At 35.8% G+C, this 13604-nt stretch overlaps 1 protein-coding gene across 1 annotated transcript; it reads left to right on the forward strand.

Moving 5' to 3' along the window:
- Nucleotides 1–3186: 3186 nt before the first annotated feature.
- LOC126710069 (oligopeptide transporter 2-like) lies at nt 3187–8537 on the forward strand. The gene is made up of 6 exons (XM_050410451.1): nt 3187–3807; nt 3967–4064; nt 6116–6679; nt 6764–7019; nt 7243–7425; nt 7712–8537. Exons 1-6 carry the CDS (start codon nt 3304–3306, stop codon nt 8327–8329), a joined length of 2223 nt encoding a protein of 740 aa, XP_050266408.1. The 5' UTR covers nt 3187–3303; the 3' UTR covers nt 8330–8537.
- The last annotated feature ends 5067 nt before the right edge of the window (nt 8538–13604 follow it).

Below are 13604 nucleotides of genomic sequence, written 5' to 3' on the forward strand. Positions count from 1 at the left end.
GGTATTATGATCCAGAGCTTGCCAACTGGTAGGTGGTCATCCCACTGGAATTATGGAGGAGGAGTTGTAGAGTTTGAAGTCGCGTAGCCTTTCTTTTGACTGAGACAACAGCTCAGGATGCAGGTTTTCCAAGGCGAAGATTATTTCTCCGCTTCCAGATTGCCCACGCCACCACGGAAAAGAGTGCAGGGTCCCTATTATCTGCAAAAACACAACCCATTAGATCAATAAATGACATTGCTTGTTGGAGGCTACTATGATTCCAAAGATCAACTTTTGTCCATAGGTCTAATAGTTTCAGACAGTGGTATAATGCATGGACCACATCTTCCTTTTGGTTTCAACATTGCTCACAAAGATCCTCACTGATAATTTTCCACTTCATGAAGTTCATCTTTGTAGGTAAAGAATTTTTTGACACTCGCCAAACGAAATTTTTCACCTTACTCGAAACCTGTAAACTCCAGATTGCTTTCCATAGCGGCTTCAAGTACTCAAGGTCAGATTGGCCAAGTTGGGAGTTCTAATATTCATGTTGCAAGAAAGTGTATCCAGATTTTACTATGTACTCCCTCATGGGAGCGAAAGGCCAAGTGAGGGTGTCTGCTTGATCCGTGTGGCACAAACGAATTTTTTTAATCATGTCTGCTTCACATCATAGCAAGTTGGCATTCAAAGCCTCATCCTTCCATGTTCTATGTTTGTTGTCAATGAAAACACTGACTTTAGCACAAGCCAAAGCTCATGTACAAGGCGATACAATTTTTGGGGAATGTTTCAGCAGAAGCCAGCGCTCACCCCAGATTACAGTTGATCGTCCATCTCCAATCCTCCAAACCGCGCCTCTTTGTATCACTTCCCTACCCTTGATAATGCTTTTCCACGCATATGAGGCTCAACTCAAGTTTGTGGCTTTCATGATTGTACAATTTGGAAAAAAGTTCACCTTGAAAACTCTATAAAACAGTTAGGTTTTATCATATAAAAGGTGCCAAGTTTGTTTTGCCAGGAGGGCATCGTTGAACCTTGAAAGATCTTTGAACCCCATCCCCCCTTGTGCCTTCCTTGTGCCTTCGGTTTGCAAAGCCCTTCCCACTTAGTCTAGCGGACCTTTCAGCCTTCCCCTCTTTGTCCCCAAATTTTTTTTTCGAACTAAGGCCTCAATATCACGGTACAATCCATTTGGCAATTTGAAGCACGATATCGCATATATGGGCAATGCTTGGGCCACTACCTTGATTAAAATCTCCCTTCCTGCTTAAGATGATAATTTGCCCTCTCACCCTTGCAACTTCTTCCATACCCTCTTTTTTATGTTATCAAAGCTTTCTTTCTTTTTTCGACCAATGAAAGATGGCAGGCCTAAATATTTTTTATATTGTTGAACACTCGGTACTCTAAGAGCTGCTCTGATTGTATTTTGCATGGCTTAAGAGGTTGATTTACTGAAGAAGATAGTGGTTTTTTCTCTATTTATTTGTTGCCCTAGTGCACTTTCATACGTGGCTAAGACCTCCAACAGTTTTTGACACTCACTTTCTTTTGCCCTGCAAAAAATAAGACTGTCATTTGCAAAAAGAAGATGGGTTAGTCTAGGACCATTCCGGCAAATAGAAACCCCCCTTATGTCACCCATTGTTTCTGCTTTTTTTAACAACCCATGAAAGCCCTCCATACACAACAGAAGTAAATAGGGGGAGAGGGCGTCGCCTTGTTGAAGACCTCTAGTTGGTGTAATATGTCCCTATGGTTCACCATCTAACAAAACCGAGTAGGCAGTAGTGGAAATACACATCATCATCAATTTTACCCATGCTTCTCAAAAACCCATTTTTCCCATCCATTTCTCCATGTATTGTCATTTCACCCTATCATAAGCCTTGCTCATTCCAATTTCAAAGCCATGTAACTTGTATTACCCGAGGAGTGATTCCTCGTTTAGTGCAGAGTCTCAAAAGCCACCATAACATTGTCTGAGATTAAGCATTCCGTCATGAAAGCGCTCTGCTGGTCAGAAATAAGATGAGGCAAAATCCTTTTCAACCTGTTTGCCAAAACCTTTGAAAAAACTCTAAATAAAACATTATTAAGGCTAATAGGTCGATACTGAGAAATGTATTCAGGATTTTTTACTTTCGGAATTAAAGTAAGAAAGGAATGACGAAGTGCACTTGACAATGAGCCTTGTAATTTAATTAGTATTTTTTTAGTGTTTCTAACGTAAATGTCCAAGTTCAAATCCCGTCTTCCAACTATGAAATTATCAACAACAAAAAAGGAGTACAAAACCGCAAATGTGGAGTAGATATAATTTATAGTAGTTTCCTTATAAAACTCAGGGTTTTGTTTGAAATCCTTGAGTGCTAATAAGGGTTTTATAAGGAATATTTATATAATTTAAACATATTTCTTAATAGGTGGAGGAAAATAGCCGATTTATAGGCTAAATATATTAAAACATAACAATATTACATAACCACTCACCATATTAATCATTTGTTAAAAAAAAAATTGTAAATTTTTTTTCATTTCTAGCATTACTCCAATAATAAATGAAAAATGCTATAGTTACAAATAATTTTACAAACATTTTTACAAATTATTAATGTGGTAGATGATTATTGTTAAGTAAAAAAGTTATGTTAATAGTTGGTTCAAACGAGAACTAATAAAAATTTACCATACCAACTATTTATAAAAATATTACAAAATAGTTTGTACCTTAACATTCCCCATAATAAATATTTCAAAATAAGGAGTATAAAAATGGAAAAATGCTAATTAAAATTCAATCAATGCATACAATTACTTTCACACTCAATTTGATATCCTTTCAAATCCAAGCTAATTACTTCCTGTATAGCAAGTGGCATCAATGCTAGGACCCGCAACAATTTACTCAATTTTTGTCAAAAAAATCGGTGTATATATGAATTCACACGAACCTACTCTTTCTTTTATCGGTAAAACCCACAATCAGATTTGAAAGCAATTTTTGTCAAAAAGCGGTGAATAAATGAACCCACGTCAACCTACTAATTCTTTTCTCGGTGATTTGAAAGCAAAATTTGGACGTATAAGTTAAAGCTGAGAAACAGAATTGACAAGTAAAACCCAACCAACTTAGCAAGCGTAACAGCCAATACTCATATCATAATGATCTCCGCTAAATCAGCAAACAAATATTCTCTCTCTCTCTCTCTCTCTCTCTCTCCACGTAACTCCTCCCACTTTTTTTGGGATAAATATAACTTCCCATTACTACTCTTCACTCTAAAACACTTCTAGTACCAGCCAATTACAATGGCTTCCAAGTCCCTCGAAATCGAGCCCGCACAGAGAGGCATCGACGACGACGACGACGTGTCGCCGATCGAGGAAGTACGACTGACCGTTTCGAACGAAGACGACCCGAGCCTTCCAGTATGGACGTTTCGAATGTGGTTTCTGGGGCTACTATCGTGTGTGCTGCTGTCGTTTCTGAACACTTTCTTTCAGTACAGGACGGAGCCGCTCGTGATATCGATGATTTCGGTCCAGGTTGGGACGCTGCCGATCGGACGGTTCATGGCGAATGTGCTTCCGACGACGACGTTTCGGATTCCGGGGTTTGGGGAGAGGGAGTTTTCGCTGAATCCGGGGCCGTTCAACATGAAGGAGCACGTGCTGATTTCGATATTCGCTAATGCAGGTTCGGCGTTCGGGAGTGGAGCCGCTTATGCCATTAGTATTGTGGATATTATCAGGGCATTTTATCATAGGAAAATCTCATTTTTGGCTAGTTGGATCCTTGTCATTACTACACAGGTCAGTATATACTTCTATCAAACACTTTCTCTCAACTCCAAAATGACTCTCTACTGATATTTGATTGTATGTATACAGTATATAACGGTATTGGTTGGGATTGATTAGTTTGGTTTGGTGTTAATTAAGCCTTCATTGTGATGTACTTGGTGGGTGCAGGTATTGGGGTATGGGTGGGCTGGAATACTGAGGAAGTACTTGGTAGATCCTGCGCAAATGTGGTGGCCTAGTAGTCTGGTTCAGGTCTCCTTGTTTAGGTAATTTTTCATGACCAAAAACGCTGTTGTTTACATATAGAACATCTCTACCTTTTGAAGGAACAAATAACAGCATTTGCATTACTTATAAAGCTTTAAGAGTAAATTTTTACCTATCCCTTACCAATAGTTTGGCACTCCATTATGTTTATCTTAAAAGTGTATTTGGATACTGTTTATTTTATTGAAAATTGAAAATATTGTAATAAAATAATTTTAAAACGTAGGTCCCAGTATGGACATGAAATGACATGACAAGACAAATTGCATTAAAAATAATTTTGAAGTATTTCTTCATGACATGATATGCACGCAAAACGCACAGTTACTATGCATTTGTCTTCATTTAAAACACGTTTATCTTCATTTACGTGTATAGTACAGTGGGTTCCATTGTTCAAACGCCAAACACAAAACGTGCCATCCAAACGCATTCTAAATGTTAAGTTTCACAATATGAAAGTTAAGGCTAGACGCCATAACTGCATGTGTATTGAAAATTAAGGCTATTCAAGCGTAACGCTTACAACTATGTCTATATATAGTTAGTAATATATTTTTGGAATTATTACACCATTGACCAGGACAGATATATTGTGATTATTGCCCAACCCCGAACAACCACGCCATTCATTATACCAGTTACAACTTACACCTTACAACCAACCTATTGGCACTCAAATGTGTAGTATACGGTATACCATGTATACATACAATGTCCACACTCCACAGACGATGGGTTGGAAGTAATATCGTTCTCTATATGCATGGTTTCTATCTTTGCTAGCTATTGAAGCATTGGCTCAAGGCTATGGACCGACCTTGGGTTCAAGTTCAAATTTTGACGATGAGAAAAAAAGATCTAAATTTGTTTAAAAATTGAACGAGAAGCACACCAATAAGCTCTAATTTAAATAGCACTTCCCATTACTATAATAATGAGGTTAATATGAAATCTTGATGATTGTGTAACTTACCAATGAGAAGAAGAAAAAAATCTTAATAAGTAGTGTTTTCCTACAATGCAGGGATACTCCATTTTTGTTCACATACCCGTATCTAATGCATATCATACCGGTATCGTTCCACATACCTTTAAGATACATATCTAGATTTTGTTTTTTGTTTTTTTTTTTTTTTTTAAGAATCATATAGGATACACCCATGATATGACTTGGATATTGTTCTAACCCAATCCCCTATCGTGAGAGATAGCCCAAACTTGTAATAATTTTTATACATTGGTTTCAATGTTGAACACTTACCTAGTTATCTGTTATTTTCTCTTTTGAATCTTAGTTTGCTTTTAAATTGATATATGCTTAACAATATATAAAATAAATGTTTAACAATATATAAAAATTATAAATAAAATATATTTAATAAGTTATTAATACACGTATTCCCGATGTATCATACCCTAAGTTTTTCAAAAAAATGTTGTATTTCTGTACTTGTATCCATATCGTATCCAACCTTGTATCCGTGCCCATGCATCATAGGTGTTTCACAAATGTATGAATAAATTTAGGCCAAATTGATGTCAAGCTGAATTACATTATATTAGAAACTGTGACTACAATCATCCTTCGATCTTAGTGTCATCAATCATTGCTAATACACACCATATAAGTTACAAGATAATATGTTACACTCAAAAGTATGTCTCACACTTAAATAGATTAAAAATGAGGTGCATCTGCATCATCAAATTGATTATAATAATCTCTTTTTTGGCTGAGACAGAATTGTAATAAATGGATAAAAAAAAATAGACTTTGTCCACAAAATCTTTATGCAATAACCATCTCTTAAAATTGAGTGACTACAGTGTCATTATTTTTTATATGAGCTACATATCAAGCTAACCTTACTTTCTTGCATTTTATGTTTTTAACAAAATAAATGAGAATATCAAAAGTCTTGTAACTCAATCAGTAAAGTGTTTTCAATAGAGATATCTAGGAATCAAACCCTCCCTTCCCTAATTATTGAATTATCAAAGCAAACAAGAAGACTAATCAACTGCCTCCTTGATTTACATTATTCAGGGCTATGCATGAGGAAGACGACCGCCGCATGTCACGAGGGAAATTCTTCTTGATTGCATTGATATGCAGCTTCTCCTGGTACCTGATCCCGGGCTACCTTTTTCCATTGTTGTCAACCATTTCATGGGTATGTTGGGCGTTTCCCAAGTCATTAACAGCCCATCAGATTGGTTCAGGCATGCAAGGACTCGGTCTTGGATCATTTTCCCTTGATTGGTCAGTCATAGCCTCATACCTGGGCAGCCCTCTTATCAGCCCCTTCTTTGCTATTGTCAATGTTGCTGTAGGCTATGTCTTACTCTTGTATGTGTTAATTCCAATAGCCTACTGGGGAGTAAACCTGTATGACGCCAAGAATTTTCCAATCTTCTCCTCACATTTATACAATGCCCACGGAAATACTTATAATGTATCAGCCATTGTTAATGACAAGTTCGAGCTGGACTTGCCAACATATGAAAAGCAGGGACGCATATATCTCAGTGTATTTTTTGCTCTCTCATACGGTATTGGTTTTGCTGGTATCATATCTACCCTCACTCATGTGGCACTTTTTAATGGGAGGTAACTAATCAGAAGCTGTTGTATATTGTGATTGTATTATATTATTGACACAACATCCTAGATTCAAATGGGCTGTTTTAACAGGGATATTTATGCGCAATTCCGAGCTTCATATAGCACTGGAAAACAAGATATTCACACAAGATTGATGACGAAGTACAAGGACATACCTAGCTGGTGGTTCTACGTGATGCTTGTGGGTTCCTTAATACTCGCTCTTATATTGTGCATTTTTATGATCGATGAGATCCAAATGCCATGGTGGGGACTCATCCTTGCAGCTGGACTTGCTGTAACTTTCACTCTTCCAGTCAGTGTCATAACCGCCACAACCAATCAGGTAACAAGTCTGAACTAAATCAGATATTGCCCTTAACCTGATATCAGAATAAACCAGAAAAATAATGTATTGACCAATTATATAATTCTGATTCATAACTGGGGTTCTCTTTTAATTGCAGATATTAACTGAATTAGTCCATTTTGAATATTGAGACTTGAGAGTTTGATGAGATTTGAGATTTCGCACTAACATTATTATGATTTTACCCCCTTTCACCCAGTCACCAGGACTAAACATCATCACAGAATACATCATGGGTGTCCTATTGCCTGGTAGACCAATAGCCAATGTCTGCTTCAAGACCTTTGGGTATATAAGCATGTCACAGGCTATTTCCTTTCTGAGTGATTTCAAGTTAGGCCATTACATGAAGATTCCACCTCGATCCATGTTCATTGTTCAGGTAAATGTTTTAAAAAGTACTGCATAGAAACATCCACATATATACTAATGAATCATCACATACTAGGTTGGAAGAGATTAATCTAACCGGTTTGAAAGGAAACTCAATCCCTAAATAAAATGCTTCATAATAACATCCTATTGTTCAGCTAAGTGATAATACACCCCCCCCCCCCCCTTTCATATTTTCGTTACATACATGTTCAAACAATCACAATAAACTAAAATTGTTTCAAACATTATCTAACTCCCTGCTATGTCATTTCCTCTTTGTTGTTCCACAAAAGTTCATAGGAACTATAATAGCTGGAACAGTGAATCTTGGAGTGGCATGGTGGCTGTTGAATACCATTGAGAACATATGCCAGGATGAACTACTACCTCCCAACAGTCCTTGGACATGCCCGGGTGACCGCGTCTTCTTCGATGCATCTGTCATATGGGGTTTGGTTGGACCAAGACGAATTTTTGGCAGGCTTGGTAACTACCCAGCACTCAACTGGTTCTTCCTTGGAGGTGCAGTTGGACCTGTAATTGTATGGCTGATGCAGAAAGCTTTTCCCAACCAGGAATGGATTTCACTAATTAACCTTCCAGTACTTCTTGGAGCTACAGCAGCAATGCCACCTGCTACAAGTGTGAACTTCAATTGCTGGATTGTGGTTGGAACAATATTCAATTACTTTGTTTTTAAGTATAGAAAGAATTGGTGGCAAAGGTACAATTATGTTCTTTCAGCAGCATTGGATGCAGGGTTGGCTTTCATGGGGGTGGTTCTCTACTTCACGCTTACCATGGAGGACATAAGCCTATCCTGGTGGGGTTCTGATGGTGGTGAACGCTGTGAACTGGCCACATGTCCAACTGCTAAGGGAATAGTTGTTGATGGCTGCCCTGTTTTTTAGTTCTCATTTCAGTTTGCAATTTAGTTTCGTAATCAATTTTCCACTTTCTACCAAAGTACTTCAGCGGTTTCGTTTCAATTTCATAACATCATTGGAAAAAGGGTCTTTTTTTGTAAATATTAAGGCTTTGATAAATTGATAGTTGGTTAAATGTCAAATTAATTAAAGTGAAGTCTCTTTAGTATGTTTGTGATTTTAGTTGAATATTTAAATAACATTGTCATGAGATTTTTTTATTTTTTATTTGGGTTTCTTATATTTCTTTATACAAATAACTAACAGAAACTAGACCTGTGATATTGTTTTATTAAGAGTGCGTTTGGATTCGGTTGAAAGTTCCCTGCGTTTGCGTTTTGTCTGGGTTTTTTTTTTTTTTTTTTCACGCGTTTTGGAGCGTTTTGGGTGTTGCGGCTACTGTTCATGCACTGTTCAATGAACAGTAGCCGCAAACTTTGACTTTTCAAATTTTTTTGGACCAATCACAGCACATCGTGTACTGTTCACGGACCCACAAATTTCATTTTTCAGCAACTTTTTCATTAAAAATGGGTCCCACGATACTATTCACACATTTAAAAATTATTTCGCTACAGTGTTTTTCAGTTTTCAGTTTTCAGCTGTATCCAAACGGACCCTAAGTATATTAGCTTCTTGATAATCTGAGTTAAATTTCAAATGTCAGGTAACTTGAAATGTTTAGATAATTTTCTACAACAATCTAAGTGCGTGCCTAAATTATTTAGTACCACAACTGTATATGTGGCAAATTGTGAGTGGTAGGTTTATATGAAAGTGACATATAGCTAGTTATAATATATGTCACATAAGAAAGTTGTGACTTTTTATGTAGTACTAACTTTTTAGGTGATACTAAAATAACTCACGACCTTTTAATGCTGCATAATTCTGTAGGCTCAACCACGTCAGCATGGCCACGTCATCATCACCGTGCCCTGCATCAAACACACATCATCATGCTTGCATAATGGTCGGCCACCTCACCATGGCACATAATTGGGCTTGCTTCAAAAACTTTGTGAATCGAGTTTCAAAATTTTATGGGCCTTGCTCTTTTTTTTTACCAGACTAGTCAGCTTACCTTACAGAACCTGTGTAGGTTACGGTTTGAGTTAGATTTTTCGCCATTGGCCTTGTTTTTTTCACCCCACAATCTAATCAAAACTAGTAAACTACCATAAGTTATTTCTAGGGGTCCGCTCACTGAAGTTGAGCCGCTGTCCTCCTTTATTTATTTATTTATTTTTCTGCTTGCAGAGTAAAAGAGGCCACTTAATTTTTTTTATATAAATAACTACGTAATTAGAGGGAGGAGAATTTAAATCCTAAATGTCTAGTATCACCCGACAAAACAACAAGGCTATTGGCAGTAGGCCATGTAAATAGTTTGGCATGGAGAAAATTAGTAAACAACAAATTTCCGTTACATTCTTAAAAAATCCTTTCCAAGCCCAATACAAGAATAACAAAACAATCCTCACACCTCTTTAATCTGCAACTCCCCCTATAAGATTTGCATTGCCATTGCAGAATATAGCAAATTGGAATCTCAATTGAATATTAATTTTCTCAGGATGAGAAGGATTGATTGGTAGAATAATGTTAGGGATTGCAGGTTATTGCAGGTTATTGTAGGTTAACCAAACTTATGTTGATGCGTAACGTTAAAAGTATTACTAATTTTATTATATGAGCCCCACAAATTGATGTCACCAACCAAAAAAACAAACAAACAAACAATTCTAAAATTAATTTATTGTATTGTTAAAGTTCATCAATTAAATTCATTGTCACATCAATTTGTAAAGATTTTTTAAGTAAATTTGGTAGTAGCAATGAATGAGATTTGTGTATTTCCACAAAATATCAAATGGTTTGAAATTTTTTTTTTTTTAATTTTATAAATTTGATAGCTATAATAGGGGAGGCGGGATTGAACCTATAAATATCTCCGTTAAAAATACCAAAATGTGTTAATTGAAATACAAAACTCTTGGTAATTACTTTTCATGATTAGTGATACGTTAATTTGTAAGATCTATGTGCAAAAAGCTTTATAATTCAACTGGTTGGTACTCCGAAAACATTTATTATTTAAATCCCCCCTCCCTAACTATCAATTTATCAAAAAAAATTAAAATTGTAAAACATATATAATAAAATTTGTAGTATCCTTAACACTGCTATTTCCTATTTTTCTTTCTTGGACCATCATCAATAGTTGATTAGAAAGTCTATGATCACAACAAAATCTCACAATATTTTCACAATGCCCTTAATACCTTTGATTTAAGTTGCAGTGAATCGGGGTATAGTCTTTCTTTGCTTTTTTTTTGTTTTATTCTATTTTGAGTTACAAGTTGACACATTTTCTTGTGAAAATATTGATGTTGCTTAGCCCCATAATTTCTCATTACTCAACGTTGATTGAGGTGTTTTTTGCGTGCCAGAGCAAAGCTAGAGAAGCATTAGGGCATATACTACGAGGAGATACCGTAATTTCATCGATATTTTTGCAGCCTGGTCCACCCTTGTGAACTCATTAGTCATTAGTATAATAATTATAGTTCTTGGTAAAAGGTCCCTTCATGCCATAGGGCTCACCATCACCATCTAGTACAGGAAGAAAAAAACATTACCTCTCAGTGCGCTCACCAACAATCGTCCCAAAGAAAATTGATCACAGAATATCTGGGCTTTGTGAATCACAGTCTCACAGACCCTTAATTAAATGAAAAATGAAAACTAGACAAAATCCAAAAAGACAAACCAGATCTTTGCCTAATAGTTGTAACACATATAGTACTAAAGAAATTAAGATCGATCAATATATATGATGGTGCTAACTAAGAAACATCATTAACACATGTACTTAACATGATTGGAACGCAAACCAGAATGTAATCATAAACATAACTGTATTGCATTTTTCATTTGTCTATTTGTCTGCACAAAAATATAGAGTTACAAGTTTCCAAGCGAGCACCTTTGATGCTTCATTCAGCAATCAACATCAACATGGCACCTATCAGGTTTTACATACTCGTCTATATGTATATATATCAACCAGCTCTCAATGAAACCTGTTGCTTTTCTCCAGGTGATTTTGATGAAGGGGCAGCAAATCTAGCGGAGAACCCACGTTGAGCAAATTCCTCATCATCTTCATCCCAACCCTCATCAAAGTTCTGAGCATAACTTAAAGGGTCATAGTTAAATCCACCACCAAGTTTATCCACACTTTTCGTCCTCGTATGAGTACTTCTTCTTGCTCTTTGTTGTGTCCATGGAAGCTTCAACTTGAGACATCCCCAGCAAGAAAGTAACCCTGCTTTGATTCTAGGACTTGAAGTTCTCTCCATAGCTTTTAGAAAGGAACAACTTTTTAAGCTTGGAAATGAATATGAATTATCATTTCAAAAAGAGTGGTGGCCTTTAGGGACTTTTTCTGTTTCTCTTGTTTTGTTATGGATTTAGAGTGTGTGGCAGAGAGAGGATGGTATATAAATCGTATGGAGTAGTCTTTTCGATTTTAAGAAAAAGAGGTTAGTAAAAGAGAATAATTTAGAAAAGAATCGACGGTATATAAGAGAGGGAGAGACAAGGCGATAAATTTTCCATGTGGGGTTGATTTGGATCTGACGAGAGAATCTCAAAGCACATCAACTTGCTTTTTGCACCATTACGCTGTGTCAACATCTACTGGAACAAACCAGCTTTGGTACAGGACAAATGCATGTAGCTAAAGCCATTCAAATACACAGAAAAGAAAGATATTATCAAGAATACAAAATCCTCTTATCTTTTTTTAGGTCCGACCGGTGTGAAAAATACATTGCTTAATGTTAAGTTTTTTATTACAATCCGATTCTATATTTGCTTCTTGCACCATTAACGACTGCAATCTGATTCTTTCTTAATATATATTAATAATTTAATATTATATGAAGTAAGTGGCAAGTTCAGTGTTGGTGGGTTCCAATTTCCCATTAAAATCAGCTTTGTTTTGGTCACATGCAAAATCAAAAGTACAAAACTCCATTTACTTCTTCATCTCACACTCTCACTCTTCTCTCTTGATATCCTCTCACTCTCAGTGTCTCTCAAGTCTCACCCACTCATCATAGAATTGATGAAATTGGCAATTGAGAAAGAAGATTGAGTAAAGAGTTGGAGTGTGAGCGACAACGTATAGTTGGGTGGGGGGAGAGGTATAGCATTGGATGGATGAACATTTTTTTTGTTGTGCTCATATTTATTTAAACAATTTCTTATTGGGTTTGTGATTTTTTTTTTTTTTTTTTTCATATTTTGCTTTAGACTTGTTTTCATTATGGTTGCGATAATTGAAACTTGAAAGTAGTAGGCATGACTAACGGTGTATATGTTACATTATTATGGACTTTATGATTGTTGCTTGTTAAGCATTTCTGTGTTACATGTTATATTTGTTTAATAAGTATAATTGTGTATGGTTTACTATCATGTTTTTTTTTTTTTTGGTATATATTTGTGATACTTTTAGTTTATTAAACTTACTATCACATTGTCATAGTTATTAGTAGTAAGTTAGTAATGGTGATGACATCTTGTATGTTGTACCGCACATGTGACTGCAAAACTAAAGTACAATATGGTGATGGTTTTGACCAAATCACATCACAAAATGCGGTATTAAAAATTGCCCAAAACAACACCAAACTGCACCACAAACACCCCTATTCACGCACATAGAATAGAATTCTATCTCATATATATATATATATATATATATATATATAAATAAATAAATAAAAAGTAATGTTTTCAAAAGACACTTTTTTGAAATTATTATGTTTTTATCTTAAAAAAAAAAAAGATTATGTGTCCGTTTGGATTCCATTGAAGCTGCATCTGCGTTTGTGAAGCTGCGTTTTCGTTCTTTTTTTTTTTCACGCGTTTTGGAATAATGTGGTTACTGTTTATGCACTGTTCATTGAACAATAACCGCAAATATTGACTTTTCCATCATGAATAGTGCATCCGTGCACTGTTTACGGACCCACAAATTACACTTTTCAGTAACTTTTTCATTAAAAATGGGTCTCACGGAACTTTTCACATATTTAAAAATTATTTTGTTACAGTATTTTCAGTTTTCAATTTCAACAAAATAAGTTCTATCCAAATGGGACCCTATGTTTTCATTTTTCAAAAAGCACGTTTCCAAACCATAATTACTGCTTAGACTATACTGCACTAGTGAAAATTATAGTTG

This window comes from Quercus robur, chromosome 12 (assembly GCF_932294415.1).
Source record: "Quercus robur chromosome 12, dhQueRobu3.1, whole genome shotgun sequence".
Lineage (NCBI taxonomy): Eukaryota > Viridiplantae > Streptophyta > Magnoliopsida > Fagales > Fagaceae > Quercus > Quercus robur.